General features: G+C 32.2%; 5 protein-coding genes across 5 annotated transcripts; 2 read left to right on the top strand and 3 right to left on the bottom strand. All coding sequences in view use genetic code 12, as the record gives it.

Annotated features, from left to right (window-relative positions):
- Positions 1–13: 13 nt before the first annotated feature.
- Positions 14–1,138, bottom strand: RRD1 (peptidylprolyl isomerase; the record flags this gene model as incomplete). The annotated part of the gene is made up of 1 exon (XM_051757008.1): positions 14–1,138. One exon carries the CDS (start codon positions 1,136–1,138, stop codon positions 14–16), a length of 1,125 nt encoding a protein of 374 aa, XP_051614597.1.
- A 194-nt stretch (positions 1,139–1,332) lies between these two features.
- On the bottom strand, positions 1,333–3,321 carry KGF55_002335 (uncharacterized protein; the record flags this gene model as incomplete). Its single annotated transcript, XM_051757007.1, has 1 exon — positions 1,333–3,321. The coding sequence occupies one exon, from the start codon at positions 3,319–3,321 to the stop codon at positions 1,333–1,335; it is 1,989 nt and encodes a 662-aa protein (XP_051614596.1).
- A 626-nt stretch (positions 3,322–3,947) lies between these two features.
- BNR1 (Bnr1p) lies at positions 3,948–8,009 on the top strand (the record flags this gene model as incomplete). The annotated part of the gene is made up of 1 exon (XM_051757006.1): positions 3,948–8,009. The coding sequence occupies one exon, from the start codon at positions 3,948–3,950 to the stop codon at positions 8,007–8,009; it is 4,062 nt and encodes a 1,353-aa protein (XP_051614595.1).
- Positions 8,010–8,174: 165 nt separating this feature from the next.
- Positions 8,175–11,126, top strand: MIS12 (Mis12p; the record flags this gene model as incomplete). The annotated part of the gene is made up of 1 exon (XM_051757005.1): positions 8,175–11,126. The coding sequence occupies one exon, from the start codon at positions 8,175–8,177 to the stop codon at positions 11,124–11,126; it is 2,952 nt and encodes a 983-aa protein (XP_051614594.1).
- A 79-nt stretch (positions 11,127–11,205) lies between these two features.
- KGF55_002332 (uncharacterized protein) lies at positions 11,206–11,883 on the bottom strand (the record flags this gene model as incomplete). The annotated part of the gene is made up of 1 exon (XM_051757004.1): positions 11,206–11,883. One exon carries the CDS (start codon positions 11,881–11,883, stop codon positions 11,206–11,208), a length of 678 nt encoding a protein of 225 aa, XP_051614593.1.
- Between the last annotated feature and the right edge of the window lie 193 nt (positions 11,884–12,076).

Here is a 12,076-nt window from a genome sequence, read left to right as displayed (position 1 = left end):
AGTAATGATAAAACTATCTGTTAGCCCACGGAGCAGCTGTCATCGGAATATTTTGATTTGATGTAGGGTTCTTTTTTGTAGATTTTTTACTCTCTTCTGGTTGAAATACTGGTAAAGTTTTACCATCGTGATCTTTCCATGGGTACAACTTTTCACCAAACCAAAAATGTTGAATTACTGGATACTTACCTAAAACTTCAACCATATACATTTTTGAAAGACCTTGTCTGACTTTACTCCACAGTATGACTGTCATATGGATATCATTTATTATAGGACTATGTTCATTGAATGGACCAGTTTTCAATTTAAAAATAAAAGCAATAGCATTTACATATAAATTTGACAATTTGTATGCATTAATGACTTGACTCAGTAACACTTGTCGTACCGAAGGAGCAAATTTGTCATCACAAAATTGTGATGCTCCTAATATATAAATCAAATGAAAATGATCATCTAAACCCCAAACTCCATGGGATCCAGCAGGTTCTAAATTATAAGTTAAAATCAAATTTCGTATTAAATCATAATATTTGGCAAATAATACCAATATTTCTTCACCAGTGGGCTTCGAAAGCACATTTTCATTTTGAATCAATGCTCCAATAAATGCTAGATATGATAATTCGTGACCTGTTCCATAATCAAGTCTCATTTTCGATCCAAATGAATTAATTAAATAATATTTTAACTCTGTCATAAATTGAGCTTTGTCATGATGTTTGTAATGTAGTTGATCTAATAATTCTGGCAAAATTTGATCCATCTTTTCGTACCATACCCTATACGCTATATTTCCAAACCTTGTAGGTCCTTTGATTGGTTCCGTTTCATTAATTAATATTGTGGATTTGTCAAATATGTCTAGTATTAGTTGAATATTTCCCTGACATTTAAATTCATCCTTTTGCTCAAAAGCAGTGGCTGGTAATGTACTTATATTGGAAGATTGATTGCTCTCCCTAGTCACTATAGATTTGCTTAATACTCCTGGCGGCACTTTAACATCTTGCACTAATAAAAGTATTTGATTCAATGTTTGTTGAATACCCTTATACGCTATGGATTTTTCAAAGTTTTTCAAATCCGATACGTCGTAGATCTTTTTTATTGGTTCTACCGCTTTTTCATTCATTGTGTGTAAGACATTCTTGAGGTGTTCTATGCTGCTGATTATACAAGAGAATTTACTCGAAATAATTAATTTAGTCTCTCAATATTTGTTAAGCGGTTTTCGCTTTCAAGTTTTGATTTTTCTTTACAAATATTAAGAGTGACGAAAGTATTGAGAGACAAACTTAATTCTAATAATTATGCATCATCAATTCATTAGGATTTTTCAGATCTAGCTTCAAGACTTTTATAAAAATCATGTACCACTTGTGAAATTCTGATTTTATCAGGTCTGAAATTATTAACTTGCAAATTTTCTTTACTTACAGCTCTTGATATAGCAACATATGCATGACCATTTTCGAAGATTTTGTTTAAATCAACCTTCAATCTTGGTATGGTTTGACCTTGGGCTTTGTGTATGGACATTGCCCATGCAAGTATTATAGGAAGTTGAATTCTTGTTGGGTTACCCGTGGCTGTTTTTTCTTTCCCTAATTCTATAACAAACTCTTCTCTATCTACCAATCTTGCTTGATCAGAACCATTTAACTTATATAATACAACTGGCAAAATATCAGCTTTAGTTTCTTGAGCAGTGTATTGAACAAGCAGTTCAAACTTCGATTTTCTATCGTCTGGCATGTTTTCAATTATTTGCTTTTCTTCTTCATTCCATTCTTGTACAACCCCAATTCTTGTCGATATTAACTTAACTTCTTTCAACATTTGCGGATCCAAATCCTCGATTGAACCATACAACTCCAAGATTTTGAAAAACAAATTTCTTGTCAAAAAGCATAACACAGTGCCCAAACTTCCATTTGCTAATTGATCATCCATATTTTTTATATTCATTACTTGCGCACCTTCTTTCAAAATTAGTTTATCTTCACATAATAACTGAGAATAATGACTTTTATAAGACTCTTCAGGGTGACTATCGATTGCTGAGTACTCGTAAATTTTTGAGTTTAATTGTTTTAATCTACATCCATTTGCTTCCAATACTTCTCTTCTAGTTGGATATAGTTGAGTTGGTTCTATTCCATCGTCGTATTTAACTGATTTATTTAATTTATGAAATTTTTCGATCATTGATGGTTGATTCTTGATACTCCCGTTTCTGAGTGCATTTAACATTTCAATCAATTCGTTATCTCCTTTTTGTCTAAAAATTTGTTTTAATACTATATTTTCTTGAATCACCAAATTCCACGATTTAGCTTGAAAACAAAATTTAGTTACTTTTCCATTTGAAGAAACAGGAGGTAATTGATAAAAATCTCCACAACAAACTATTTGAATACCTCCAAATGGAGCAGCATTGCCTCGAACTCTTCTGGCCGTTTCTTCTAGTTTATCGAAAAAATACCCATCAACCATAGATATTTCATCAATAATTAAAACTTTCATCATGGTCCATTTTCTTAACTTCGCAGGGTTTCTTTGAATTATTCTTGCTAAATCAGTAGGATTTTGTAAACCAAGACCAATTTCAAGATATCTATATATTGTTTGCCCATTGATGTTACAAGCAGCCATACCTGTAGGAGCAGTTACCCCAATATTATCTCTATAAATAGCTTTTAATTTTCTCACTAGTTCTCTTAATACAACAGACTTTCCAGTTCCAGCACTTCCAGTATAAAATACATTCAATTTTTGGTCTACTACTTTAGTTATCACTTCCAATTGTTCTGAACTTAAATTTTGATTATAAGTTGGAATTTCAATATTAGATACAACACTACTTTGTTTTAAAACTTTTTTAGCCTTACCCCCCTCAAATGAATCCAATAAATCTGTACTAGATCTTTTTAATGAAATTGATGTAGTTTCATGATTCAAATCATTGGAATTTTTTTCACTCAATATTGAATTTGTTCTTGTTAGTTGTGACGAGCTTTTATTTGGATTATTGAATTTGTTCTGTAATACACTATTTAATTTTGGATCTCGAAAGTTCATCATTTCTGCACTTGTATCTGCATCAATCGATACGTCATGACCATCACCAAATCCGTCATCGTCATCAATATCCGTAATACTTATTATTGAACTTTGTCTTTCAATTGTATGGTTTTTTTGCTTAGATACTTTGGATTTCTTTTCTACTTTTTTAAAATTTGAACTAGTACCAAAAAATTCTGATATTACTTTTTGACCAAATGGTACTTTTGGTTCTACTTTCTTTCTTGTCATAAATTTGAATTGGAAGTAATTTCTCTAGTATTTGAGGAATTATAGTGGTAAACGTAATAAATAATTTGGTTGTAAAAAGTTAAGTTGTATTTGAAGTTTTATTTTAGTGAGAGATCTTACATACTGTAAATAAAAGTAAAGTAAGTACGCGTCACAAAATCAACAGTAGATTCCATTTATTAATGCTAGTATATTTACTAGTACAAACAACACCAGTCGGATTGTTTGCTTATTTAAACAAGGGTTTTCTACCAAAAAAGAACGGCATTATTTTTGATTTCACTATTATACAAGCAATCCAGTACCTAGATCACCAATATAATGGTTCATTAAAAGTTCAGTTAATTTATTAGTGATTGATAAAACAAGCTGCTACCAACTTGTTTTGATTCTCTATCTTAATTTCTCTTCATACATTTTAAGATCTCTTTTTATTGTGTTCGTCTTTTATTTTTTGATCTGTTATTTAATTATTGAAACATTAATTAACAACCACTAATTGATTTACTATACCGTTCCAGAACCCAAAACATTTAATAAATCACCATTCATAAATGTATATTCTACTATCATATCGAAATTTTTAGTATTTGTTGTGTTTTACTTATCAATTTCATCATAATTTCATGTCAAAATTCACATCTCAAGTCTTGCATGTGACAACAAAACATAGTCAGAATGAAACATTAAATTCATTTCAAAATATAAATTATAAGAGGAACAAGATACCAGATAAAGAAATTGTCAATTTTTTATTTGAAAAATTGTTGTCAATACGAATATTTTCAAAAGAAGCGGTAAATTCATTACGACGGGAATCATTAGAAAGAAAATGGGAGTTACTATTAAGAGAAAATGAGACTAACAGTTCATTTGATTTAAGTGTTACACCTCATCAACTTATTAAGGAACGTCAATTTGACCTTGAAGAGTTCAACTCTAAAAACGAACTCGCTATAAAAGATAACCTGCCTGAATGGTATATCTCGCAGATAATGGCAAATAATTTAAAATTAATGCATTTCAAAACTTTAGAAAAAAAATTAGATAATAAATCTCAATTAAATGATTCTGATTTTAATTGGGTGGACAGCTTTTTGTTTCATCAAGGGGATTCTGCACTATCTGCATTTCTATTAAAGATAGCCAAGAGAAGTGTTAAATCAAATGAAGAGTTAGATATTGAATATTTAATTATCAAATGTTTAAAACATATTCTTCATTTTGAGAGGGAAGAAAGTTTACAATCAGGGATGGCAAATTCCAAAAAGACTATTATTAATGCTTTATCCAGATCATTGAGATCACCTCGTATTGCTACTAGAGTTTTGGTAACAGAATTATTCATTAATTTAATCTACTATAGCAAAGGAGACGAAGAAATAATTAATAGTATTTCAAATGAAACTGGAAAATTTAAGTCTTGGTTTGATGTGGTAAAATCTTCATTATCAAATAACTGGTTACTTGAAAATGTTGATTCATATTTGGCAAATTATTTCACAATCACATTGATGATGGTTAATAGCATTCTCCAAAGTGCTGGATCACTAAGGAAGAGATGTCTATTGCGTCAAGATTACAAAAAGGCAGGTATTGCAGATATACTCGAGAAAGCTAATTATTTTAAAAACATTAGGATTAGGAATGAAATTGACAAATATACTTCGTCTCAACTTGCAGATAATGAATTTTCAAGGGAGAAAGTAGGTAAAAGCCTACCTCGACTACCAGTCAAAAGTTCAAATGAAGATTGCTTAGTTTCCAGTTCTAGGGAAATTGTTCATGGAACAAAGTTAGACATTGATATCGAAACTATTTTTAAAGAATTTTTTCTGCAAGGCCAAAAGTCCAATGATATTAAAAAGACATTTGAAATATTTGAAATCATATTAACAAAATTACTTTCAAATGATAATGTATCAAATGTTTCCATTCAAAGATTGATTGATGGTTTGGCATCAGAGGTTACGACCAGGAAAGCTATTGAAGAGTGTGGGAAATTGCAAAAAGAAATTAAATTTTTGAAGGAGTCTAATGAATTATTGAAACAAAACTATTCAATTGAAGATACAGAAGAAAAGCAAAAGATAATTGATCTACAAAATGAACAGATAGTGTCTCAAAAGAAACAAATAGGGTTATTACAAAGACAAATTAAACAATTTGAAGAAGATAAAGGTCGAAGTGCTCGTCAAAGAATAATAACTCATTCATTTGATGATCTTGCTGATACAAGGAAAAATTCACCAAAAAAATCAACAATTTATTCAAACAATGTTCCAGCTAATTGCGTTTATGCTGATTTAAATGACACGAGTTCTTCTTCATTTCATAGAGGTCCACCAACTCCACCTGCATTATTATCAAAATTTGACATCCTTTCAGATTCGGAGATTAAATTACCCACTAGGAAGCCAAATCTAGCCAGACTTTTGGGTTTAGAGCCATCGAATGATATTGGGACGATAAAGTCAAGTTCACCCCTTAACGTACCAACTCCACCACCAGTTCCCGGCTTTCTTGACAGTAAGGAAACATCTGCTTCATCTTCAACTCATTCTTCACCACCACCAAATGTTGCCATATCAACTGAACCGCCCGAAGTTGCTTCAGCTCCACCATTACCCGATTTTTTGAAGAAAGCTACATCATCAGCTCCCAATCCACCATCGTTACCAACATTTTTGCAGCCAGCCATAAATCCATCTAACTTATCCCCGAACTTTTCAACAAACTCAAAAACAGACAATCCAGCGGCAGTTACCTCGTCCTCAACTTCACCATTAGCACCTCCAGCACCTCCATTAGCACCTCCTTTACCACCTCCAATAGCATCTCCATTAGCACCAGCACCTCCATTAGCCCCTCCAATAGCACCTTCTTTAGCCAAAGTCTTTCTGCATTCGTCCAAGAAGAAGAGCCAAGCGGTTGCAACAAAATCAGACAACAATCTGTCAATAAGTGCAGAAGACAAAGATGCAGGCATCACATTGTCATCATCCAGACCAAAGGTGAAGTTAAAACAGTTTCATTGGAACAAAATCAATGATATCGAGAGAACTTTTTGGAAAGATATGGAACTTACATCATTATCCGATAAGCTCGCGGAACAAGGAGTATTCGACGATATTGAAAAAGTGTTTGTGGCTACGACCCCCAATACAAAAAAGACAATTGAAAAGAAAGAGAATGAACCAACAAATAAAATTAGTTTTTTACCCAGAGATTTGGCTCAACAATTTGGTATTAATTTATACGCTTTTGCTGGTTTATCTGAGGAAAAATTAGTAATGAAGATTTTGAGATGCCATTCAGATGTATTGGAAAACATTAGTGTCATTGAATTTTTCAACAACGATGCTTTATTCGAAATTAGTGATAGTTTACTGAAAAATTTGTTACCATATTCAAGTGATCCAAGAACCAAGAGATTACCAACTAAAGATCCAAATAATTTGGACAGACCTGATAGGATTTTTTTGGAGTTGTGTTTCAATTTAAGACATTATTGGCGAGCGAGGTCTAAAGCATTGTTGTTTGCTCAAACTTACCAGAAAGACTATCATGATTTGAGCATGCGATTAGATTTGTTAGACATGGGAATAGAGTGCTTAAATAGGTCAGAAAATTTTAGAAAAGTACTAAGTGTTATTAAATTGATTGGAAATTTTATGAATGGTGCTTCAAAACAAGCTTCAGGATTTACTTTAGATACTTTACAAAGGTTGAAATTTATGAAGGATGAACTGAATTCTATGAGCTTTTTGCATTATATTGAAAAAATTATAAGGCAATCATTTCCAGAATATTCATCTTTCGTAGACGAATTAAATGAATTATATGAAATCCAGAATATTACAACGGAGCAATTAGAGTTAGATTGTCAAGAAATGATCAAAAATTTAAACATCATCAACAATGCATTGGAGAACGGTAAATTAAGCAGAAAAAACGATTTACATCCATCAGATAGAATCATTACAATACTCAATAATTCCATGAAAGATGCAGATGAAAAAATCCAGTCCCTTCAAACTCACATGAAAGACACAATGTCCAAGCATAAATCTATTATGACATTTTTTGGTGAGAGTATAAATGATGGTAATTCATCGAGGGACACTTTTTTTTCAAAAATAATGATTTTTGTAACAGAATACAAAAAAGCACACGTTGAAAATATTCAAAAGGAAGAAGAACAAAAAGTATATGAAATGAGGAAAAAGAAAATTGAAGATGTTTTGGCAAAAAATTTACAGGATGGATCAAAATATGTTGATAGTGTTGAAGATGCATCAGCTGCAATTGATAGATTATTAGAAAAACTTCGGACTGCTGGACACAAGAAGGATAGAAAAACCAAAAAAAATAAAAGCGATTATCTTGATTCAAAATCATCAGATTCGGATGCACCAGGTACAGCTGATCTTGAATACGAAAGTGTTAATAATTTGAAACGAAGGTTAACAAATAGGAAAAAAAATAATGATAAGGAAATAACTAAGGTAGATCACATCAACACTGTTCTGCGTGCTCAAGTTATGTTACAACAACTAAGAAACGGACAAGCTGAAGATCAAACAGACAAGAAAAGTGATAGTCAATCTAGTGTTCAAGCTGAAAGTATAGTCGACGAAAATGAAGATAAAGAAAATTTCAAACAGGAGATTTTGAAGAAAGTATAAACTTTAGTATTAAACTACTTTTAGGCCTACATAGGATTTTTTTAGTCTTTGTGTAATTTTATTCGTATGTTTTCTACATAGGACGTGAAAAAAAATGTAGTCATTTTAAGAAGTCATTTCGTGAATCATCTTTTAATTTAAATAATATCAACATAAAAATACTCGATGCTAAGGGTTGGGGGTCAAAGGTTCATAAAACCACTTGATCCAGTATTCAAGAGAAATTTTACAAAATCAATTCCCATTTTAAATGCCACTATAGTTTCAGGAACCAAGCTAGCTAATAAAATACGAAATGATATTGCTGAAAAAGTTGTAAACTATAATAAAGAACATTTTGGAATTGACACACCAGAGTCTTTTAAATTCAAACCAAGTTTATCGATTGTCCAAGTAGGTTCAAGACCAGATTCCTCAGCTTATGTAAGATCAAAATTAAAAGCAGCTGCAAAGTCAAATATAAATTCAAATCTAATTAAATTAGATGAGAATATAAGTCAGGATGATTTAATAGAAGAAATTGATGCATTAAATAAGGATCCAAAAATACACGGAATACTAATTCAATTACCTTTACCGAAGCATATTGATGAAACATTAGTTACAAATTCTGTAATTACAGAAAAGGATGTAGACGGATTTGACCATTATAATGTTGGGCAATTATCTAAAAAAGGAGGAGTTCCTCATTTCAAACCCTGTACACCAAATGGAATTATTGAGTTAATAAAAACCACTGGGGTAGAATTGAGAGGAAAAAATGCAGTTGTGTTGGGAAGATCAGATATTGTAGGTACACCAGTTGCAACAATGTTGAGAAATGAAGATTGTACAGTCACAATATGTCATCGTCACACTAAAGATTTACCAGAGGTAGTTGCACAAGCAGATATAGTCATAGCAGCAGTGGGAATACCGGAATATGTAAAGGCATCTTGGATTAAAGATGGAGTCATTGTTATTGATGTTGGTATCAACTATATCAAGGATACCAACTCTAAAAATGGTCAAAAGTTAGTAGGGGATGTTGCTTATGAAGAGGTTGCAAAGAAAGCTGGGTTTATTACCCCAGTTCCAGGTGGAGTTGGTCCAATGACAGTTGCTATGTTATGTTCAAATGTTTATGATGCTGCTGTTTTGCATGCACAAAAGGCTCACGAGCATAGATTTAAACCATTACCATTACATTTGAAAACCCCCGTACCATCAGATATTGATATTTCAAGAGCTCAAAAACCAAAACTCATTACAAAAATTGCCAAAGAATTGGGATTACTTGATAAAGAATTAGAACCTTTTGGTCATTATAAAGCAAAAGTTGATACAAAAGCTGTTATTAAGAGACTAGATGAGCAAGTTGAAGGATCAGCTGACGATAAGGGATATTTCGTTTTGGTTGCAGGTATTACACCAACTCCATTGGGTGAAGGTAAATCAACTACAACAATGGGTTTGGCTCAAGCTCTTGGTGCTCAATTAGGATATAATTCAATTGCAAATGTGAGACAGCCATCTATGGGACCAACTTTCGGTGTAAAAGGTGGAGCAGCAGGAGGTGGATATGCACAGGTTATTCCTATGGATGAGTTCAATATGCATTTAACGGGAGATATACATGCAATTTCAGCTGCCCAAAATTTGTTATGTGCTGCAGTTGATACAAGAATGTTCCATGAAGCTACTTCCAAGTCTATTGGCGGTTTTTACAAGAGATTGGTTCCTGTTAAAAAAGGTAAGAGAGCATTCACAAATTCCATGTTGAAAAGGTTGAAGAAATTAGGTATAAATAATTCTAATCCTGATGATTTGACATCGGAAGAAATTGAGAAATTTGCAAAATTAGATATTGATCCTGAATCAATAACTATAAAAAGAGTTGTTGATTGTAATGATAGATTTGTCAGAGAAATGACGATAGGGCAAGGTAAAAACGAAAGAGGTTTTACAAGAAAAACAGGTATGGATATTACAGTAGCAAGTGAGCTTATGGCTATATTAGCACTTTCCAATTCATTGAAAGATTTAAGAGAAAGAGTGGGTAAAGTAGTTATTGGAACTCAGAAAGAGACTGGAGAAGCTATAACAGCCGAAGACATTGGAGTAGCCGGTGCCATCACTGCGTTATTGAAAGATGCCATTAAACCAAATTTGATGCAAACTGTTGAAGGTACACCGGTATTTGTACATGCAGGTCCATTTGCTAACATTTCAATTGGTGCTTCTTCGGTCGTTGCAGATAAGGTAGCTTTAAAATTGACATCACCATCTAATCCTATTAACAATGGACAAGCCGGATTCGTTGTAACTGAAGCTGGTTTTGATTTTACAATGGGTGGAGAACGTTTCTTCAATATCAAATGTAGAAGTTCTGGATTAAAACCAGATACTGTTGTTTTAGTTGCTACTACTAGAGCATTGAAATTACATGGAGGTGCATCCGATGTTAAACCAGGTCAGTCATTACCATCTGAATATGTAACTGAAAATCTTGAATTTTTGGAAAATGGTTGTGCTAATTTAGCAAAACAAATTGCAAATATAAAACAATATAACGTTCCAGTGGTTGTTGCAGTAAATCAATTTGAAACTGATACTGACGCAGAAATCAAATTAATTCAAGAACATGCCATAAGAGCTGGTGCTGATTTTGCTGTACCTTCAAATCATTGGGCAAAAGGTGGATTGGGTGCAAAAGCTTTAGCAGAAGCAGTTGTCGAGGCAGTCAAACAATCGCCAGAGGGTCAGCAACAGTTTCTATATGATATTAATGACTCGATTGAGAATAAATTGAACACAATTGCTCAAAAAATGTATGGAGCTAAGGACATAGAACTTTCACCATTAGCAAAACAACAAATAGAAACATATACTCAACAAGGGTATGATAATTTACCAATATGTATAGCCAAAACTCAATATTCGTTAAGTCATGACCCAGCATTAAAAGGTGTCCCAACTGGTTTCACAATTCCAATTAGAGAAGTAAGATGTTCTGCTGGAGCTGGATATTTGTATGCATTAGCTGCTGAAATTATGACTATACCTGGATTACCTACTCATGCTGGATTTATGAATGTAGAAGTTAACGACGATGGAGAAATAGAGGGACTATTTTAAAGAAAATATTATACTAAAAAGATAATTGAACGTATAGAATATTATAGACTAATATCAAACAAAAATTTGAGATTCTAAGCTAGGCCTCATATGTTGAAGGATTGTCAATATCATGACTTCCATTCTTAATGTTATAGCTCTTACCATAAGTTTCTTTCAAATTTAAAATTTCAACTAAAACTTTAGCAACATCGGTTCTTGAGATTTTACCTACATCTTCATTCAAATTTTTAATTATATCAATTTTACCAGTTGATGGATCATCAGTTAAATGAGTTGGTTTAATGATAGTATAATCTAATTTGTTTGAAAATTCATCAATTAAAATTCTATCAGCATAATGTTTTGCAATATAATAATCTCTTATTTGAGATTTCTCACCAAATTCTCTATTTTCAGCATGAATTGCACTAATCAAAATCAATCTCTTGACATTAGCTTCCACACTTGCTTCAAATGTCTTGACTACTCCATCCAAATCCACTTGTAAAAGATTTTTACCAGCTGAACCGACTGTTAATATAACTGCATCATTTCCTTTAATCGAACCACTTAAATCTTTGACTGATGCTTCATCAATAGTTAAGTTTGTTGACGAAACATTTGAAGAATTATCTGCAAGTTTTTGTATAGTTGATGCTTGTTCATCATTTCTTACTACAGCCGTAGTTTTATAATCAAGTTTTGATAATAATTTTATAACGTGTTGACCAATTTTTCCATGAGCGCCAAAAACTATGACTTTACTAACAGACATTTTTATCGATTTAATTCTGGAAGAACATGATCAAACTAATTTTGAAGTGATTTAGTTGTATATTTATATCTGTTTTAGACTAAAGAAATAGCAATTTTTCAACTGTGGTTTAGCTCATATATGAGTTACGATTTTGTGTAATAATCGTAAAAGCAAATCCCCCTCCTTGTTACGTCAAAATCTATTAATATTA

The sequence above is a fragment of the Candida pseudojiufengensis genome, assembly GCF_024610245.1.
Source record: "Candida pseudojiufengensis strain CBS 10847 chromosome Unknown scaffold5, whole genome shotgun sequence".
NCBI lineage: Eukaryota > Fungi > Ascomycota > Pichiomycetes > Serinales > Debaryomycetaceae > Lodderomyces > Lodderomyces pseudojiufengensis.
This window is presented reverse-complemented; position numbering and strand designations above follow the sequence as displayed.